Source organism: Mobula hypostoma, chromosome 20 (genome assembly GCF_963921235.1).
Source record: "Mobula hypostoma chromosome 20, sMobHyp1.1, whole genome shotgun sequence".
NCBI classification, from domain to species: Eukaryota; Metazoa; Chordata; class Chondrichthyes; order Myliobatiformes; family Myliobatidae; genus Mobula; species Mobula hypostoma.
This window is the reverse complement of record NC_086116.1, coordinates 19,421,743-19,444,361: the sequence shown is the minus strand read 5'-3', so window position 1 is coordinate 19,444,361 and position 22,619 is coordinate 19,421,743. Positions and strand designations below refer to the sequence as shown.

Genomic DNA, 22,619 nt, shown 5'->3' with positions numbered 1-22,619 from the left:
AGGGTGTTGTTGATCTTGCTAGATGTAGCAGATTGGAGGTTTAGAAGGGTTTCTTGGGTATAGGATAGTGGAGAGGGCAGTTTGCTCGGGAGAGCACGCGCAAAGTCGCCAGTTACCGGTGCCATCTTTTTTGATGCTGCCTGGCTTGGTGATTATAGAGATAACTTACAGTGGACTGAAAAGCTTGAGCATATAGATATTAAGAAAAAGGATGTGCTGGAGCTTTTGGAAAGCATCAAGTTGGATAAGTCACCGGGACCGGACGAGATCTACCCCAGGCTACTCTAGGATGCGAGGGAGGAGTTTGCTGAGTCTCTGGCAATGATCTTTGCATCATCGCTGGAGACAAGAGAGGTTCCGGAGGATTGGAGGATTGCAGATGTTGTTCCCTTATTCAAAAAAGAGAGTAGAGATGGCCTAGGAAATTATAGACCAGTGAGTCTTACTTCAGTGGTTGTTAAGTTGATGGAAAAGATTCCGAGAGGCAGGATTTATGAACATTTGGAGAGGCATAATATGATTAGGAATAGTCAGCATGGCTTTGTCAAAGGCAGGTCGTGCCTTGCAAGCCTGATTGACTTTTTTTGAGGATGTGACTAAACGCATTGATGAAGGAAGAGAAGTAGATTTAGTGTATATGGATTTCAGCAAGGCATTTGATAAGGTCCCCAATGCAAAGCTTATTGAGAAAGTAAGGAGGCATGGGATCCAAAGGGACATTGCTTTGTGGATTCAGAATTGGCTTGCCCACAGAAGGCAAAGAGTGGTTGTAGATGGGTCATATTCTGCATGGAGGTCGGTGACCAGTGGTGTGCCGTAGAGATCTGTTCTGGGACCCCTTCTCTTCGTGATTTTTATAAATGACCTGGATGAGGAAGTGGAGGGATGGGTTAGTAAATTTGCTGATGACTCAAGGGTTGGAGTGTTGTGGATAGTGTGGAGGGTTGTCAGAGCTTACAGTGGGACATCGATAGGATACAAAACTGGGCTGAGAAGTCGCAGATGGAGTTCAACCCAGATAAGTGTGAGGTGGTTAATTTTGGTAGGTCAAATATGATGGCAGAATGTAAGACTGGTAGCATTAATGGTAATGGCAGTGTGGAGGATCAGAAAGATCTTAAGGTTCGAGTCCATAGTCATAGCTGCTATGCAGGTTGATTCTGTGGTTAAGAAGGCATACGGTGCATTGGCCTTCATCAGCCGTGGGATTGAGTTTAGGAGACGAGAAGTAATGTTGCAGCTATGTCGGACTGTGGTCAGACCCCACTTAGGAGTACTGTGCTCATTTCTGGTTGCCGCACTACTGGAAAGATGTGGATACCATAGAAAGGGTGCAGAAGAGATTTACAAGGATGTTGACTGGAATATGAACATGCCTTATGAGAATAGGTTGAGTGAACTCGGCCTTTTCTCCTTGGAGCGACGGAGGATGAGAGGTGTACAAGGTGATGAGAGGCATTGATCGTGTGGATAGTCAAAGGCTTTTTCCCAGGGCTGAAATGGCTAACACGAGAGGACACAGTTTTAAGGTGCTTGGAAGTAGGTACAGAGGAGATGTCAGGGGCAAGTTTTTTACGCAGAGAGTGGTGAGTTCGTGGAATGGGCTCGATACAATAGGGTCTTTTAAGAAACTCGTGGACAGGTACATGGAGCTCAGGAAAATAGAGGGCTATGGGTCATCCTAGGTAATTTCTAAATAAGGATGTGTTCGGCACAGCATTGTGGGTTGAAGGGCCTGTATTGTGCTGTAGGTTTTCTATGTAATTGACTATAGACTAACATCTGTGATAATGATCTCAGGAGAAAGCCAAAATGGATCATCCACTCAGCACTTCTGGGTAAACGTGTTTTCAAATGTTTCAGCCTTGTTTTAGTACTTGAAATCCATCACTGAGGCTAGTGATTGCCTTGGAGACACATCCCTCTTTTGGCTGTTTGGTTGTGGATCTCCATTGTCAATTAGATCAGGCGGGACTGCAAGACTTTGATCTGATCCATTAGTTATGGCATGTTACAGCTTTGTTCTTGCAGTTGAATAGGCATGTAGTTCAGTGTTAAAGCTGTAACAGGTTGGCATCTTGTTTTTTGGCTAGTTTAGGATGATGGTGAATGTTGGTAGCTCAGGCTGAAGCAGACTGATGTTGCAGTCTTAGCTAAGCTTGGCAATTAGCTTGTTACATTTGTTAGTATTCCTCGCTGGGAGGGCTCACGTTTATAACGGTGAGTCCTCCCAGAGGCATTTGCTTGCCTTGGTCCTGATTGGCTACCTCTTCAGTTAACCTTTGAATTCTGTTGGCTCGCATTTCTTTGGCTGTTTGGGGATCTTGGATGATGTCAATTTCAATATGTTTGTTTTCGGAGTTATCAGAACAGAACCAGACTTCTAAAAATTCTCATGAGTGCTTCATGTGCCAGTACATCCACTGTATCTCAGTTTAACTGTGCACCAAGAATGTCAACTCAAGTAGGCTGGTTCTATTCCCAACATGTCCTTCTGACTGAGCCGGATTTGATTATAGTGATATAGTTGAGATTATATATTGTACTTGGTAGAGACAAGGATTTAATGAGAATGAATATTTGGAGAAAGTACTCTAATTTCAACAACCAAAATATGATAAAACCCTGAACTTGATGGGGTATATCTTTAGATTCTTAAAAATTGGAATAGCTATGTTTGTGTTATTTTCCAAAATTCTCACCCTTCTGAAACAAGCAGATTAGAAAAAGTCTGAGGCCCCCGTCAGTCAGAGTTCACCATGGATAATGCATCCTAACTGTCTAGATATGCAAGCCTGGGCAGTATGATATGGAGGGGTAGTAAAACTAATATTACTTTTTAGAATAGGTAAGATACAAAATATGGAATGTTTTCTGAGAAGTCCCAGAACCCATTAGTCATAGTAACTACCCAGAGTAAACCATGTGAACTGGCTGAGCAGCATGTTTGTACTTGAGCATTTGTTTTTCAAATCTAATCAAATTTCTTTGAAGTGAAAGTAAATGGGAGAGCTGATTAATTTAAGATTGGATTTTCAACAGGCATTATCTACAACTTTCATATACCTTTTAGGATATCCCAAAGCAATGTTTCTCTGATTAGGTACTTTTGAAGTACAAGCAACATGCTTTTTGTCTTTGTAAAGTTCATGATAATACTGCCCCTCTGGAGTTACTTGCATAAGATTTGATCTTGGGCTTGGAGCTACAAATTGATGCAAGGCTGAAGTTTTAATTAACTTTTTTATTTCTATTACTTTGGAAATATCCTTCTGGTATTTGCTGCCTCTGACCTCCCCGGCAAACTTTTTTTTTCCCTTTTCTGGTTCACATGAAAGTCTGGAATCTAGTTTTGAGCACCTCAACGTAACCTTCAAGCCAGGCATCATGTTTGATTTTGAGGTTGTTTAGCACCTTGCCAAGTTGAGCCTTTTACTCAAGAAATGTTAATAAGCTATCAGACTAGTTCATTTTTGATTCCATTCCAGTGGAATACATATTATGAAGTTGCACGAAACCACTAATTTACTGCAAGTTAAAAAATGAAACAAAATAAGCAAATGACTTGGATGATGAGTAACACAATTAATTTGATTTCAGAGAATGAACAGGCTGTATTCTATATCTTTGCTATTCTGAAAAGTAATATTACATTTGCTACTTTCTAATTTGATTGTTTCAGAACTGAGAATTTTGGAAAATAACACAGGCATAATCACACTACCTTCATGGTGGAAACGTCTCCCATTTACAAATAGACCAAAGGGTTCAGCATATGCATAAACGGAAGATTAACAGAAAACATTAAGGATAAATTGGTCATTTTCTGATGTACAGCTGCTTTGGTGGTGGGATTGGAATGGACAGGATTGGTATTGAATTCCAGTGCACTGTTGCTAATAATCATTTTAGTGAAAAGATATCATGATGAAATATTATGTGAGAAAAGTGAGCTGACTGAAATTTTTTTAAAAGTTAGCAACTCTAAGGAATGTGACGAACGGGGGAATCCGCTAATCACGGATTATATGAGCGTCTGAACATCTTTGGAGTCTACTTTGGTTCAGGGATAGCATATACCTTTTTGTTTTTGATTTTTGAAATTGTAAGGTGAATTATAAGCTTATTAAATTATGAAATAGAAATACTGGAAACAATTCAAATTAATGCATTTATTTCTGATTTGTAACCCTAGCAGCATTCATTGAACCGTACAACTTGTAATGGAGTCTTTGACATTGAGCGCAACATTGTTCTGTTGTCAACAAGCAAATACTCAGTATTATTGAGATAAATAGTGATGTATTCTTGTCATAGTGTTAAACGATTTGCATTGTAATATTATTAAAACAATGATGGTGTTGCATCGGTGTCCAAGTAGAGGTATTATGAATGTTGTATTGCATTCCTATTATAGATTCCGGCTTCTAAAATATGTGCAATTTGTTTTGAACAATAAAAGATGTTTTGACACCTATATAACTTGAATATTGACTCTCAACAAGATCAGAATAATTAAAAGGCAAACCTCTGGCTCGTGTATTTTGTGATCATCCTTATGACCTATAGATGACAGTAATCTCAAGCCATCTTCTTTTATTTCTTGCTGACACCGATCTTGGAGCATCATCTCCTCAAATATGTAAGAGGTTGCATATAGACCAGCAGTTATCTTGAAATTAAATCATTAGCATTTTTGTGTGTTTAGGAAGAACGGAGGAAGGAGGTGTTAATGTGCTAATAGAAGTGGAATAAATTTAAATGTACAGTACATTTGAATGAGTTGTTGCCTTTTATAACTTAACAAATTCATCGGTTTTAATTTTGTTCACTGAAGTGGTCCAATTCTTACTGCAGAGCAAGTGTAACTCCAAGATGTGTTGTCTGGTTTGAGCAGGTTTTCATAGTTGCAACCATGAGAATTTTAAGAGCCACATGTTCATCAGGTGATAAAATTGGCCTGACTAGTACCTGGACTGTAGACGGAAGTGTGTATCCTCTGTTGCAGTTTGAAGCCCTGTTTAACATGGGTCAAAAACAAGTTGTTTTCTGTTCAAGCTCTTCTTCCAGTTTCTTAACAATTGGCCATTGTTCAGCACGCCAAGGGCTTGGCCTAAGAGCTCCGCTCACCTTCGGAGCCCGGGATCTCGTGGCTATGGAGATGGGAAGATTAGAGGTCAGTACCTCTGCAGGAGATCGGTGTGTCGTTGGAGACAGAAGATCTCTGGCTGTGTGCCCAGAGACCCGAGATCTTGGACACAGAGCTCGGAAAAGGCAACGCAACAGACTTTAAACATCATAAACCAGCAAGTTGTTATGTCTCCCCTCTTGCTGTGAAATGGAGACATATCTTTCTCCCTTTTTAGGAGGAGAGAGAGCCTGTGGTATGTCAAATGCCAGGTGAACAGTGTAGCCTTTGGAGTACTGCAAGTCTGTGTCTTTGCTGTTGCTTTGCTCATGCTTGAGTGCTTAGTGGCAGGTGCCGATGCTTTTTTTTTGGTGCAGGGAGGGGGGATTTTTGCTTGCTGCCACTTACGGGAGGGAGGGGAGCTGGGGGGGGAACTTTGGGGTTCTAATATTTAACTGTCCATTCTTTGGGGGCACTCTGTTTTCGTGGATGGTTACGAAGAAAAGCATTTCAGGATGTATATTGTACCTTTGAAACCTTTGAATATGTATAAAATGACAAGTAATCATGAAACAGTGATAGATTTTCTATAATTGAGAGGTGAAATGGGGTGTTGATAAGTTTGCCATAATTTTTTTTTCAAAATGGGAACACAGTATTCAGCTTTTGAGAAAACTTGAAGAGTTTGGTACACCAGGTTTTGCACCCAACATGTGTCAGTGAGTTGTTTACAAACCCCTTTGTTTTCAAGACCATTTTGGGCTACTGGCAGAGTAATGCTAGACAGAATGCCAGTAGCCATTATTGACTACATCTCCTAAATGCTGAGGATGATGGGGTTAAGAAAAGTGATAATTGTATCCACGCAGTGATTCTTTTTCCTCAAAGGGAAAAAGAAATAAAATTATCACATGCATAATGCTGGAGGGACTACGCAAGTCAGGCAGCATCCACAAAGGAAAATAAAGAGTTGACATTTTGGGCCAAGACCCTTCATCAAGATGAGAAAGAAGGGAGCAGAAGCCAAAATTACAAGGGTGGAAGGGAAGTAGTACAAGCTGGCAGGTGATAGGTAAAACCAGGATGGGAAAGGGGTGATATGAGAATGTGGGAGACGATAGGTGAAAGGGATAAAGGGCTAAAGGTGAACTATGCATGACAGGGATGGAGGAGGGTCACAGAGAGAGTTGATGGGCAGAAGAGGATAAGAGAAGGGGTGAGAGGGGAACCTTAATGAGTACTGGAAAAAGAGAGAAAGGGGAGGAGGAAAAATTATTGCAAGTTGAAGAAATTGATGTTCATGCCATCAGGTTGGCAGCAACTCAGATGGAATATGAGATCTTGTACCCCCAACCTGATTGTGACCTCATCATGTCAGTAGAGGAGGCCATGGACCAACATATGAGAATTGGAAGTTGAATTGCGATAGGTAGCCACTGGGAAATCCCACTTTTGTGGTGGATGAAGCAAAGGTATTTAATAAAGTAGTCCCCAGTCTACATCGGGTATCACTGATGTTGAGGGTGCTGCAGCAGATACAATAGATGACCCTGACAGATTCGCAGGTAAAGTGTCAACTCATGTGTAAAGACCTCTTTTGGACCCTGACTGGTGGCAAGGGAGGAGGTGTAGCACTTTTCATGTTTGCAGGAACAAGTTCCAAGGCAAGGGGAAATTAATCTCTGTTATAACTGTAGGAGGATAGGGTGAGTACAGATGTGTAGAAATTAGTAAGATGCAGGTGACAGCAGCATCAGTTATTGTAGAAGGGGGAAACCCTGTTCTTTGAAAAAGGAAGACATCTCCGATATTTCAGATTGAAAAGCCTCATCCCGAGAACAGATGCAGTAGAGACAGGGGAACTGAGAAAAAGGAATAGGACTTTTACAAGTGACAGAACGCGAGGATATACAGTCAAGAGAACGGAGAAGTATTTTTTGGTATGAAAAGCAATAGTGATATTCACAGTGGATTCCAGTTATTTGGATCATAGGTTAATCGAGGCAGCTGCTTATTTTGGACAACTCTTAAAGAACAAAAGCTAATCAAGAAACTATCCGGGATTTCCTTTGTTTATTTGGGACACTTTGCCACTTAATTGGGACAGGAAACTATTGTCGAACAGTGTCTAACCAATATCAGTTATGTGCACTTGTGTGGCTGTTAGACACTGCATCATGTTTAGATAGAGCAGTTTTTAAATACAGTGGACCTTCACTAATCCGACGACCTGTAATCCGGTTCCTTCGATAATCCAACACTGATTTCAAATTTTCCGCGCAATTGCAATTTCAAATTTCCCGGGCCACCATACTAATCTGCTGCGCATTGTTTTGGTTGCGCTAGATCTGTTCACGTGTTGGCGCACTCTTGTAAGCACAGACAGGCGATTCCTGCTTGTTTTCCTGCATTTATTAATATCACTTGCGTGAGGCACAGCCGCCCAGCACCCGCCCGTCTCGCCCGCCAGCAGCGGGGGAGCTGGTGCGTGCTGGGTCGGTCCGCCTTCTTGCCTGCCTGCTGGCAGTCGCGCACTGCCCTCTAGCGTCGCCTGGCTGGCGCTCTGTTCTCTTCTGCCTATGACCTCAGATCAGACGTGGTGACCCGCTGAATTTAAGCATATTACTAAGTGGAGAAAAAGAAACTAATGAGGATTCCCTCAGTAACTGCGAGTGAAGAGGGAAGAGCCCATTGCCGAATCCCTGACTGCCTGGTGGTCGTGTGAAATGTGGCGTATAGAAGACCTCCTTTCTCCAACTTCTGCTTCTGCTCACCCAGTTGTGCTGCCACCAACATCAACAGTTTTTGAAGAAACTGTTATGCCAGTTTCAGCACCAGTTCCTAATGCTTCACTCATTTTTCAAGATGAAGATGTTGATGATCCTGATAACCCCACACTTGCAGACACGTAACTTTGCCTGAAGGTATATTAAATGTCTCACTTTAGAAGTGGAAGTGCACAACTGTTCTGTATAAGTTAATTCCTGTACATTTACCTGTACCCTTTTATCTGTGCCTGTACAGTATATTACTTTATTAAAATTTCACTTGCTACTCATTTAATATTTCTGTTTCATTATTATCTAACTTGTACTGATTTACATGACATTTTAAAGTTATGATGAGGCGATTAGCTATTGCTTAATGTGATCCTTCTGTAATTTGGCCTTTTCACTAATCCAGCACTCCTCAGGTCCCAGTGGTGCCAGATTATAGAGGATCGACCTGTAGCATCAGTTGTGTGTGTTTCTGTTCAAATAGCAGTGATATTTGTCACTGATAGTTGCAAGAAATAAGCAGTTGGACAATTCAGAACTGTTTTGCGTGCTCCGATTTCAAACACTTAGTCTTGGAGATGCCAGAAACAACCAGGACTGAGAAAAACTATTTCACTACAAGTTAGGAACTACAAAGAATTTTATTGTATCAATAATCATCTTGGATATTACAGTAAAAATTTGGAGGATGTAATGATTGATATCGTTGTATCAAGGCAGCCCATTATCTACACAAGGTGCCAGTGCTCATTTTGTTCATTAACAGTCAATCAAAGGAACATGGCAGCGTAATTGATAACTATTAGGAACTAATACAGTTTTATCGTACTGTAGTAGCATTAGTGTTCTAATTGGTTCTGTGTTTCATCTAAATGCATAATTTGTTATTAAGTTAAGCGGCAGTTTGTCTTTTTTGTATCTTAACAATTTCCATAAAACTTCGGCCAAAATGGGCAGCTGCTTAATTGGGCCAAAATGTGCCTGGTCCCGATGTGCCCTAATTCAGCGGTCCTCAACCACCAGGCCGTTGACCGGTACCGGGCTGCAAAGCATGTGCTACTGGGCTGCGAGGAAACGATATGATTTGGCAATATGAGTCAGCTGCACCTTTCCTCATTCCCTGTGACGCCCACTGTTGAGCTTGAACGCACACGAGGTCATTTTCCGCGCGTCATCCATGACAGCGCGGGAAGAAGATCAACTCCTCGAGCTTGCAAATGACAGTGTGCTGAAAAGTATGTTTGACATAATATCTCTGCCGGCATTCTATATCAAAGTCAGGGCTAAATATCCTGAGACAGCCTTGAAAGCACTGAAAACATTGCTTCCATTTCCAACATCTCTCTGCAATTAATGCAACGAAAACTAAATTGCAGAATAGACTGGACATAAGGAACCCCCTTCGAGTATCGCTGTCTCCCATCAACCTTCGATGGAACCGTCTTGTTGCAGGGAAACAAGCCCAGGGCTCCCACTGATTCAGCGATATTGGTGTGTTGCAATGATTTTATATGTTCATATGGGGAAAATATGTGCTGTGTGTTTAATATCCAAACATTACTTAAAATGTTATGATGCTATTGATTTATAAGTGACTTATATAACCATATAACAATTACAGCACGGAAACAGGCCATCTCTACCCTTCTAATCCGTGCCGAACACTTACTCTCACCTAGTCCCACCGACCTGCACTCAGCACATAACCCTCCATTCCTTTCCTGTCCATATACCTACCCAATTTTTCTTTAAATGATAATTTCGAACTTGCCTCTACCACTTCTACTGGAAGTTCGTTCAACACTTACTTCAAGCTCCCCTGTCTTCCCCTGATAATTGACTTATCACTATATTCATGCAAGGAAAATATGCGCAGTGTGTTTAATATTAAATTCATTAGATAAACCCTTTTAGAAACAAAATTGAGTGTATTAGCCACTTATCACCTATATTCCAGTCGTGATTAACACCCGCCCCCGAACAGAATCGCCAAAAACAATTTGTAGAAAAAAATCGGCAAACCGTACACTGATGCGCGCTGGTGCCCGCGCAAGGCTTCATGGTCATTGTAGTCTTCCTCTGGGTAAACACAACGTATTTGACTGCTACTCTTGTCCGTTGGCAACCCTACCGCAACACCCTCCCCCGGGTCGGCCTGTCCACAAGAATATTGTCAATATTAAACCGGTCTGCAGTGCAAAAAAGGTTGGGGACCCCTGCCCTAATTAACCGGAATCTACTGTACTTTGTTTATTTCTGTTTAGTTCTTCTGGGGTTGTCTTTTCCTCTTGCTCCTTTTACATGGTTATGCTTTATTGACATCTGAATAAATACTATGATCAGCATGTGGGACATGAATAAACTAATAGGACAATACATAGTAAAGCAGCATTGATTTAGACAAGAATTCAAGAAAGATACCCAACGTTCAAAGTACTTGTATTTCACCGTATACAACCCTGAAATTCATTTTCTTGTGGGTATACACAGTAAATCCAAGAAACATGATAGAATAAATGAAAGAACTTGTTTTTTATTTCTCTCCCACCTGACTATCATTCATGTTCCAGAGTGTTAAAAATTAGTTTTTAAGCAACACACATCAAAGTTGCTGGTGAACGCAGCAGGCCAAGCAGCATCTATAGGAAGAGGTGCAGTCGACGTTTCAGGCCGAGACCCTTCGTGAGTCCTGACGAAGGGTCTCGGCCTGAAACGTCGACTGCACCTCTTCCTATAGATGCTGCTTGGCCTGCTGCGTTCACCAGCAACTTTGATGTATGTTGCTTGAATTTCCAGCATCTGCAGAATTCCTGTTGTTTGCGTTAAAATTAGTTTTTAATTAGTTTTTGCGCTGCATAAAATTTGTGCATGTTTTTAAGCTATTTGATGTTTGTGTTGTAATTTTTAAATGCAAAAAAAAGATTTTTTTTAAAGAGATGATGCTCCTTGGCAATCAGTAATAAAATTCTTGTTGGAACAGAGTCCTGCTTCCAAGTATGTGGATGAAAATGTGATTGTCTGCTAGTTGAATGACTATATCAGGATTATTATTTTGGTCTTTAGGCAGCACGAGGATCCAAGATTGTTATTTTGTGGTGTGCATACCTTGTTCCAAACCTAATCATTTGCAGGTTGTTAACACTTGCAAAATCATCTTGTCATTTTAGTTTTTCTACTGAGGAATGTGAAATATTAACATTACATTTATTGCATTGCGCAATCCTATTGAATTTTCTTTTGTTCTCCCTCCTTGTTTTTCATTTAAAATCCTGTCACATTTTCTCCAAATTCTTGGTCGGTCATTGAAGTTCCTGGAGTTCATTAGGTTTGTATCAGTTATCTAATTAATCTTAGTTCTTTTCCTTTGTTGTTTAGCTGTGTGTTTTAGTTACCATTTCTAAGATATTTTTGAACCTACCACTGTGGATGGCAATTGCATCAACACAATTTGCTGGAGATACTGAGTAGGTCAGCGTGTATCTGTGCACTTGATTATATTTGTAACATCAACTTTACAGCTGCTTCCTAACCTACTGTACATTGCTATAATTGTGTTTAAACTTGTGTTTGTAGCTGAATCCCAGTGCGGACATTTGGTCTTTACTTCATGCAATCCCAGGTAATTCATGTCAAGATAGACCTGCAGTTGCCATCTCTGAACTAAACCAACCCCATGAATTCTATAGCTACCAAACCAGATCAGAGGCTGGATCTTACAGGGCATAAATCAGGAGTCTGCTGGAATACTCCTGACTTGCATCCATTAGTGCAGCTCTACCAATACAAAGTTTAATACCACCTGATCAGAACTGTTTCCTTTTACATCTAGCACTATGTAAATGCCAAAACTCAGAGTATGACAAATATATAAATGAAAACAAGTTCGAGAAAACACCTCAGGAGCTCTGGAGGATGGGAGAGGAGAATGTTTATGCTTCTGACTCCCAAGCCATGAGAAGTGGGAAGAGTGAAAACAAGAGTATTTTAAGTGGTAAAGTTGACAGGAGAAGGATAATTAAGACAAATGAAATATTTGTTTAGGTGAGGTCGTGTTCCAATGCAATTGTACTTTTTATGGAGCTATCTGATAGATTTAATGTAGGCAATTAGTGAAAGAGTAACCAAAGAAATGTGTAAAAGCTGTTAAATGCAACTGATTGTTTGTGCTGAGACCTAAAACTGAATGAAGAATGCTGAAATACTCAGCAGATCAGATGCCATCTGTGGAGAGGAAATCTGATTTAATACTACAGATGGATAACCTTCATCAGTCGGCTTTACAAACAGAGGAATCAAGTTGGAGACACAAGAAAGACTTTTGGTCCTGAGGAAGGGTTTTGACCTGAAAGGTCAACTGTCCATTTTCTTCCATAGATGCTGCCTGACCTCCTTTGTCCTTGAGAATTTTGTTGCTTGAAAAATCATGTTGCTTGCATTTGAGCATTAAATGCAGTGCCCTCTGAGCAACTAGTTGGCAGCCACTTTAATTTACCATCCCTCTCCATACTGCATATTTTTTGTGAGCTTCTGTACAATTGTAGTAATTCAATGGCTTTTCTTATAGCTTTCCAGTCTTTCTCAAATTCTCCAGCTTTAGGTCACTCGCTCTTCTCACTGCATCAGTATAGGCAATTTTTATCTTGTCATAATTTTAGATCAGTTTTTATTTGTATCATTAAATAGATAATGTGGCAGACCACCCCACTAGCCTCTTCAATTTCAGTTCTGATGAAGGGTCTTGGCAAAATTAAAATACTTGTAGAAATGCTCCAGAAGTACATCATTTTGCAAAATTTATTCTTGGATCACTGGTTAAAAAGTTGAAGTCATCTTCCTTAATGCAGTCAAATTGTTTTTTGGAAGACGTGCTTGAAGCACCAATTGTGATATGATCTTGAAATTTTCATGTCCCTAAACCAATTGGATATCTTTCTTTCTTTTTGTGCAGAATTCGTCCACAGTTGGCTAAAGAGAAGATAGAGGGATGCCATATTTGTACATCGGTTATACCTGGAGAGCCCCAAGTTGTTCTTGGAAAGGATAAGGCATTTACTTTTGACTTTGTTTTTGACATGGACACTCAGCAAGAAGAGGTCTATCTGAAGTGTGTAGAAAAACTTATTGATGGCTGCTTGGAAGGTTATAATGCCACTGTTCTAGCCTATGGCCAAGTGAGTGTTATATTGTACTTTTTAAGAATGCTATTGTCCACAATAGTGCTGATGGTGGCAGTAAATCAATGTGACATTTAATAACTAAGTTGAGCAATCTTGCTGAAGAGCACAAATATTCAATCAGCCTTTGCCTCTTGAAATATCAAGGAAGTTACTTGGCACTGTTTACATTCTTCAAGGTGAAATTAACGTTGGGAGCATGGCATTCTGCCATAATGTATTCTTGTGAATAGTTTGAGAATCTGAACCATGGAGCTGATGATTTAGGGAGAGTTTATAACTATTGTTGCCAATAAAGCTAACTTGAATCCAGATGAAAACTGATTCTGCTTTTGTGAAGTATCAGATACTTTGTAATTAATTAAGGCAAATTGTTCCCTTTTATAGACAGGATCTGGGAAGACGTATACCATGGGGACTGGATTTGATGTTAACATCACGGATGCTGAGCATGGTATAATTCCACGTGCTGTCAAACACCTTTACTATGGTATTGAGGAAAAAAAGCGTACTGCTGTTGAACAAGGACTGCCACCACCAGAGTTTAAAGTCAGTGCTCAATTTCTTGAGGTATGTAATTAAGTAATTGAAGATAAGATCTGCTGCTCTTGGTTTCAGGGTTTGTAAATTAGAGAATTGTTTTGGAGGTTGTCCATGTTTTTGAAAGGTAAGCAACTGATATAATAAATTTCGATTCAATCAACGCTCTTTTTAAAAACAGAAGACTTAATGCATCCTCAAATAGTTGAGAAAATAATTGTTTTTAAAGTAAAAATCAGAAACCTAGAATATTTCTGGAAATGCCATCAAACATTAGGTTGGATTTGGGTAACTCAAAAGTGTTAAAGGAAGGTGAAAGATCAAGGAGTTAATACACCGGTCTGGATTAAATGAGGCTATGTTGCAACTTTGGACAAGACGACCAAAGAAGGAGCGTGAGAAGGGCATAGTATTTCAGAATTAGGAAGAAGACGAAACTCAAAGTACAGGTGGCCAAAAATAACCGTGAAGTTTGCAGTGGAAGTGAATAGTACAGTAGAAAAAATGTATGCAAGAAGCATCTGGCTGTTTTAAAAATGGGAATTCCTTGCTTATTGGTGTACTTTTTTTCTTAAACTACAGCCAAAACAAAACTGTTTTTAATCACTTGCAAGCCTCATCTTGTGTCACAGTCTTATCAGTTTTTTTAAGTACTTTATTTCTCAAGCTGATACATAGGCGTTTAAAAGCAAATTTTAAAGTTGTATTGTTTTTCATTTCTTCTAGCTTTATAATGAAGAAATTCTAGATCTGTTTGATTCAATTCGTGACCTTGAGGCAAGACACAAAAAGTCAAATATTAAAATCCATGAAGATGCAAGTGGAGGAATTTACGCTGTAGGAGTAACAACACGTATGATAAGCTCAGAAACAGAGGTGAGGTTGTTTTAAAATTCAAGGCATCAGTGGTAAGCAAAAATTGGTGTCCAGGAGGGCAATTTTATCTTGATTGGAGAATTGTATTTTGTATCATATGGACCAAATTTCAGACATCGAAATTAGTTGAAATGTTGCATTTAAGCTAATATGTTGAACAGAAGTAAATGGAATATCATTTTAAACATGACTCATTTACTTGTACATTTCCCTCAAGAGAAAAAGTACCTTTAAAACACCTTTTCTGTGTTTTTTATGGAAAATATTGCCATCCTTACTTGTTTCAAACAGATTCATTTGATAATTACTTTCATAAGAAGCATTATTAAATTACACAAACTAAAGTGCAGTAGCAGGCCTTCTGGCCCAGTGACCCCATACTACCCAATTACACCCATATGACCAATTAATCTATAATTGGAATGTGGAGGGAATCCAGAGTACCTCAAAAAAAACCCCATGCAGTCATGGGGAGAAAGTACAGCCTCCTTATTATATTCTGTCATTGTGTTATGCTAACCACTACATGACCATGACACCTCAATTCTGAAATGATTTTTTGAAGCAATATTAATAGACAAGGAATAGATTTTTAGGACATTGCCCTTGGCATTTTTGACCATAAGACACAGGAGCAGAATTAGGCCTCTCGGCTCATCAAGTCTGCTCTGCCATTTCATCATGGCTGATTTATTCCCCCCCCTCAACCCCATTCTCCTGTCTTCTCCCTGTAACCTTTGATACCCCTACTAATCAACAATCTATCAAGCTCCACTTTAAATATGCACCGTTATTTGGCCTCCACATCCGTCCAAGACAATGAATATCACAAATTCACTACCTCTAGCTAAAGAAATTCCTCCTTATCCCTGTTCTTCAGGGACATTCTTATTTTTTCAGGCCGTGACCTCTGGTCTTGGACCTTCCCACTTTCCATGACCAGTACTTTTCAATATTCAATACGTTTCAATGAGATTCTTCCCTTTATTTCAAAATTCCCAGCGAGTACAAACCAAAGCTGTCAAATGCTCATCATACGTTAACTCTTTCATTCCCGGGATTATTCTCATGAGCCTTCTCTGGTTGCTGTCCAGAGCCAGGGCATCTTTTCTTAGGTAAGGGACCCAAAACTGCTTACCATATTTCAAGTGCGGTCTTTTATACTCTAGTCCTCATGAAATGAATGTGAACATTGCATTTGTCTTCCTTACCACAGACTAAACCTGCAAGATGACCTTTATGGAATCCTGCATTAGGACTGCTAAGTCCCTTTACGCCTCTGATTTCTGATTTTGCTCCCCTATTTAGAAAACAGTCCACACATTTTGTACGTTTGTCAATTCTTTAAGGCAACATATATAAAATCCCATCAAGTGATTGGGCTATCCTTTGCTTGTTTGAAGGTTCTGATGGGTTGTGTTTATCTCATTCTTCAAGTTAATTCTGTTTAACTGAACTTGAATGCTGCTTTAAAATATTTATTCTGTCTCGTGGCACTCACTGGAAAATAATGGTGAACAGGAAGAGTGTCTTTAATGTTCTTGTGTGCAAACAATGAGACCAGTTATGCTTCACTGCTGCAGTTGGTATAATGTGCATACTCAGCAGAGACAACGGGTTGAGATCAATGGCTCAGTTTTTTGCATATAATGCCTTTACTTGGTTGAGGATTTGCAAAGAAAAAAATTGCAAAGAGATCCATTTATCCTATGCTGCCTATGCTATTCTATGCACCTATTCTGGAAAGAACGAAATTTTGCAGATGTTAGATGGCATAGTGGATGGTTAAACCTAACGTATTCTGGCTTGCTTAATCTGCAATTGAAGAAGGAGAAAGTATTTAACATGCTTTTCAGTATTAAGAAACGTGAAAGTAAAGGTTTCTACCACTTTTAATTCAGATTTGTTTCTCAATGATTTGGAAATGAGATTTCATGAAGTTTGAAGTGCTCACACAATTTAAGCTTTCAAGCTTTTTTCTTTTGCATATGCAGATGTGTGTTATCATTAATTGAAGAATTGAATTGAATTGACTTTATTACTTGCATCCTTCACACACGTCTCTGTCTAAATGTGCAATTTTTAGTAATTTGTAATAACTAGTATGTACAACAGGACAGTCACTATAACAGAAATACAATTGTATCAGCGTGAATTATTAATCAGTCTGATGGCCTGGTGGAAGAAGTTGTCCCGGAACCTGTTGGTCCTGGCTTTTATGCTGCGGTACCATTTCCTGGATGGTAGCAGCTGGAATGGTAGTCCAGCAGATGTAGTCCTTGACCAGCCTCTCAAAGCGTTTGCTTATTATTGAAGTGGGTGCAACAGGACTCCACTCATTCAGACTTGGTCTTGGTGGATGTTTTGAAGCAGAAGGGTACTTGACACTGGAGAGGGAGAGATTAAAAATGTCTGTAAACACACCTGCCGTTGTGCCGCGCATATCCTGAGTACCCACCCTGGGATGCCATCAGGTCCTGTAGCCTTGTGACTGTTCACTCATTGAAAATGCCCGCGTATTTCAGCCTCAGAGATGACTGAGGTACAGTTGCTTTGGCAGCTGTCTTCAGTGGCTCAGTGTTGGCAATATTGAACCAAGCGTAAAAAAGATTTTTCTCATCTGGGAGAGAGGCAGCAATGTTGGCAGCACCACTGCTCCTGGCTTTGAAGTCTGCAATGGTGTGCAGACATTGCTGTAAGCTGTGTGTGTGTTGTTGGTGAAGAGTTGTGTCTTGATCTTCTCCCTGAATTGTCGTTTCGCTGCCTTGATGACTTTACGCAGATCGTAGCGGCATTTCTTGAGCTCCTGCTGATTACCAGCAATATAAGCTCTGTGTCGCATGATATATGCTGCTTGCATGGAGCTGTTCATTGAGGGTTTCTGGTTTAGGTAGACCCTGACCAACTCATGGGGGACAACATCCTCGATGCACTTCTGGATGAAGGTCGGCAGACATCCTTATCATGGAAGACTTCATCAAAGCAGTCCTGCAGCATGGAAGACCAGCAGTTGACAGTTTTAAAAATGGCCGCCCTTCGTTTCAGCTTCTGCCTGTACATCGGCAGAAACAAGATGGAGGAGTGATCCGACTTTCCAACTGGGGGACAAAGGAGTGCTTTGTAAGTGTTGCAGAAGGGAGAGTAGCAGTGGTCGAGTATGCTGTCTCCCCTTGTGCTCACCTGGATGTGTTGACAAAACTTCAGAGAGACTTTATACAGTGGTGCTGGATTAAAGTCACTGGTGATGATGAAGGCAGCCTCTGGGTATGCAGTCTCCAGGGTGTTGATGGTCTCATACAGTTCCTTGAGAGCCAGGTCGGTATCATCCTGCGATAGAATATGCACAGCTGTGATAATAACTCCCTAGGCAGCCAGAAAGGTCTACACAGCAGCACAGGATACTCCAGATCTGGGGAACAAAAGGATTTGAGGGCATGCACGCACCAAGGGGTCACACCGAGCATTATTGACCATGAAGCATACCCACCTTTGATCTTCCCAGAGAGGTTCAACCCAGAACAGGGAGAACCCAGAGGGCTCAATGGCATGATCCGGTATCTTCTCCATCAGCCAGGTCTTTATGAAGCACAAAACATTACATTCTTTTGTTTCCTGTTGATAGGAGATTCTGCCTCTCAGTTCACACAGCTTATTGTCCAGGGACTGAACGTTAGCCAGGAGTATGCTAGTGAGCAGCGACCGATTAGCACACTGTCTCAACCTCAGCAGGACACCGGCCCTTCCCCCTTGCCTCTCGTGCCGCTTCTGAGGTAGAGGCATTGTAATAAATGAGCCTCCCATGTAAGCAGGAGTTCCCAGTGTAGAAAAGGGGCGCATAGTGGGTAAATGCTCTTCCCGATGTGCAGAAGGGTCAGTCTATCATATTTGATGTGACTATCAGCTGCTTGAACAAGAAATGTGAAGGAAATTGTACTGAAATACCAATATTGTTGATTTCAATATTAGTTTCTATTCATCATTCTAACAACTGGGGGGGAAGAAAAGGACATCACTCAGATAAGCAATGATGTACAACTCTAGAGTTTTGGTGTGCCATTATTTGCAATTTGGTGAATTCAGCTTAAGTTTTTTTCATTAGTAGTCAACAGCTGTGAATTAAAACAAGCTTCCCAACCTGATATTAACTTGATAAAGCAACGGAATAATAAGATGCATGCATACGCAGAACAAAAAAAAATTCAGGGATCAACCAAGAAAACTGAATGCAAAATCAAAATATGGTCGATGCTGGAATTCTAAAATTAAATACCAGGCTCTTGGACAGCTGCAGCTCGTGCAGAGACAGATGTGAGACACTTAAGCTGTAAAAAGTTAGGGATTTGAGTAACTGATATGAGGGAAGCAAGCAAAGGAAGAAATATCCAAAAGGGAAAGCCCTTAGTGGAAGACAAGAATGATGTAAATGACAGAAGAGTTGATGGTGGAAGAAAAATTGCTGATAATATTTGGTCTTTTAAAGGAAGCTGGGTTTAGAAGAGGAAAATGAGAATAAAACAATCATTACTTGATGTTGCTGAATAAAGTTTTGATTCTTTAAGGGTGTAATGTACCAGTTTTTAAGATAAGGTACAGTTCATTATGCTTGCTTTGAACATTATTGTAATGGTTTAGGAGATAGCGGCACGAATGGGAATATAATGGACAATTAAAGGTACGGGTAACTGGAAGCTGAATTTGACGAGTTGTTGATGTGTGGATGTTCATGGCAGAGGAGAATACGTTGTCTTGAATAACGAGAGCATAATGAATTTAATTAAATCCTTTCTACCTATTGGGTGTGTTTGCAACATATACATGAGAAATTAAGAGATAAAAATGCAAAGGAAATGAAAGGGGTGATTCAGAGTAAATCAAAATGTTGCAAATGGAATGGTCCCTTCAGATTGTGAAAAGCAAATTTACTTGACTTGTTTAGTGACGTCACAGGAGAGATTCATACACTACACCGGATAATTTTGAAAACGCCAGTTTAAAGTGAAAACGACAGGCGTCCACGCTAAGCGTTTTTCAAAATATCTCCGTCCACATTAGGCGGATATTTGGGCGAATCTCCTCCTACTGGGCATGCGCAGGACACACAGAAAACAAGCGAAGAGGAAATGGTATACTTAGTGCGCGTTTGTCCAGTTACAGAGTAGAAAAACTTTAAAGGAATTGCTCTTGGCTCTCGCGCAGGAGGACTTAAAACTAAAAAAAAACAAATACTGGAGCGTATGGAGGCAACCGACAGGGAGTTCATGGACAGTACGACCCAGCTGATGACGAACATTGAAAAACTGACTGACTCTGTTGCATTAATAAAGCACCTTGTTAAATGTATAAAATGTCTGCATCAGCGTTATCTTGTATTTCCATACAATGTTACATTAGGCTGTTACACATCTATTGTCACAGAAGTACTTGCATAAGTAGGTAAACCACCTTCATACAAGCAAGGACAGAAAACAGGACGGAGTGAGTATATTTATTTATTCAGTAAGCTATGGGTCAAAGTATTTGGTGAGTACATTTCTAACCCTTCTGGTTTCAGTCTCATCCGTCTGTTCTGAAATTGTTAGCCGGTGGCGTTCAAGAAAACAATGAACATCTGTTCTGGCACGTCATGACAGCGTTTTTAAATAGTCAAAAAAGCTCACTTTACAATTTAACTCTCACGCTGTTCACAACGACTGCGCGATATAACAGCTTGCGCAGTACCAAGCAGAAGCAGAAAAAAAGCATTGTTGTTATGGTGTTGTCATGACAACATTTTTAAATCTCTCCGGTTACCCTGTACACACTACGCCGGATAGTAAGTGTTCTCAGATTTATTCACTCTGGAGAGTGTTTTTGAAAATCTCCATTTTCAGGGGCTGAAAACACCGGCTCAGTGTGGACGGGAGGGCAAAACGAAGAGAAAAAGCTTTGTTTTCAAAATTATCTGGCGTAGTGTGGACGTACCCTTAGTTAGGAACAACATTCCATTCAACCTCAGTGAATTAAAACAAATATCTTAACCAAATATAATCTTAAATAAGACACTGAATTATAAGATATTTGCATCCACAATGCAAATGCCACCTCTTTTGCATTTGTTCTGACAGTGTCACCTTCTGTACATATTTCCTATTGTATCTTTCATTGAAGAAACTGTATTGCATAGCATCTGATTTGTGCTTTAACCTGCTCCATAAATGCAGAGTTTTGGGGCTATTCAGATTTGCTTGTTTACCATTAATGAATTTTTGAGGTGCATCGCTTTCTGGTTTTGCAACTTCTTGCATTCTTTTTGTTTTTCAGAGAAAATATTTGTTAAATGTTGTTAAATAATAATGTTTCTGGCATGTGTAACAGCATATGACAATTCCAATGTACAACAGCAAATTGGCAACGAAGAAGACTGAAAGCAAAATCAAAGTACTGTTGATGCTGGAAATCTGAAATAAAGTTCTGGGACAACTGCTGGTCATGCATCTTCAGGGAATTTAAACAAGGTTTTGTTGAGATCAAAGAGAAAAAAATCTCCAGGTTACCTCTGATGATGATTCTCAATCAATTGACAATCAGTTCTCAAAGGCAAATTACTGTATTTTTACTTCAAACACCAATTTGGATGCAGGCTTTGAGACTAATTGGGTAGTGATGAGCCCCATGTGGATCAGTGTTCATGTGACTGAGTGGATCCTTGGAAAAGTGAACTTGGAAGTGAAAGATCTTCAGGTGCTGCTTGTAGATGTGGATGTGAAATTCATGATGTCAATCTAAATTTTCAGACCCCTTGCAGATGCTAAGTTCTGATGCTGCTGAAAGTGTTAAAACTGAAGAAAGAGACAAAAGGGAGTGATCCTAATAAAATAAATGCACTGTACAGCAAATTTGTAAAACATTGACTATATACAAATAGACCTTGGGATGTTATTGATTTTTTCAAAGATTTTTGAATGCCCTCTCACTTGAATAAAATGTTTTGTAATTTTTTTAATTTTTGTGTATCATACAGTATGTATTGAAATACATTAAATGTTTTGAAGACCAACAGTATCTTGGACTTAACATGTAAACCATAACTCTTCATTTGTATTTTAGATATGGAATTAGTGTATGCTGTTGTATGCTGCATTTATCTCATAAACCTGCTTGACACACTATTTCAAAGTAAATTTATTTGCAAAGTCCATATATGTCACCTTGAGATTCTTTTTCTTGTGGGCATACTCAATAAATCATAATAGAATCAATGCAAGACCACGCCCAATAGGGTGGACAACCACTGTGCAAAAAAAATCTGAAAATACACAAAGAAAAAAAATATTATAGATAAGCATTGAGAACATGTGATTAAGAGTCCTTAAAAGTGAGTGCACAGGTTGTGAGAGCAGTTTCATGATGGGCCAAATGAGGTTGAGTGAAGTTATCCCCTCTCATTCAAGAACCTGATGGTTGAGGGGTAACAGTTGTTTCTGAACCTGGTGGTGTGACTCTTCAGGCTCCTAGTCCTCCTTTCTGGTGGTAACAGTGAGAAGAGAGCATAACCTGGAAGGTGGGTGTCCCTGATAATGCTGCTTTCCTGTGACAACGCACTGTATAGATGTGCTCCATCGAGAGGAGAGCTTTACCTGTGATGGATTGGGCCGTATCCATTACTTTTTGTAGGATTTGGCATTCAGGAACATTGGTGTTTCCATACAAAGCTATGATGCAGCCGGTCAATATTCTCTTCATTACACACCTATAGAATTTGTCAAAGTTTTAGATGTCATGCTGAATTTTTGCCAACTTCTAAGGAAGTAGAAGCATTGCTGTGCTTTCTTCATAATTGCACTTCTATGCTGGGCCCAGGACAGGTCTTCTGAAATGATAACACCGAAGAATTTAAATTGCTGACCCTCTCCACCTCTGATCACCCGATAGGGACTGGTAACAAAACATACAGCATTTTAGTAAATGGTCCAAATCACACTTTTCTATAGATATAGAAATTATATACAATTTTTAAGGGATTCATTTTTCATTGAACCTTAATACATATATTACCCCTTCACCACCAGTTGCTGAGTGCACTGGTAAAGAATGATCACAAAAGGGAAAATTATATTTTTAAATCAAAACATAAATTAGATATTG

The 22,619-nt window shown here is 39.9% G+C and overlaps 1 protein-coding gene across 3 annotated transcripts in view; it reads left to right on the top strand.

The window, feature by feature from the left end:
- kif21a (kinesin family member 21A) overlaps window positions 1–22,619 on the top strand; it is a 142,221-nt gene that overhangs the window by 26,879 nt on the left and 92,723 nt on the right. For all 3 annotated transcript variants that reach the window (XM_063072490.1, XM_063072491.1, XM_063072489.1), the window contains exons 2-4: window positions 12,854–13,076; window positions 13,467–13,649; window positions 14,346–14,495. In XM_063072490.1, coding sequence (XP_062928560.1) covers window positions 12,854–13,076; window positions 13,467–13,649; window positions 14,346–14,495 — 556 coding nt within the window. The remainder of the gene's footprint in view (window positions 1–12,853; window positions 13,077–13,466; window positions 13,650–14,345; window positions 14,496–22,619) is intronic.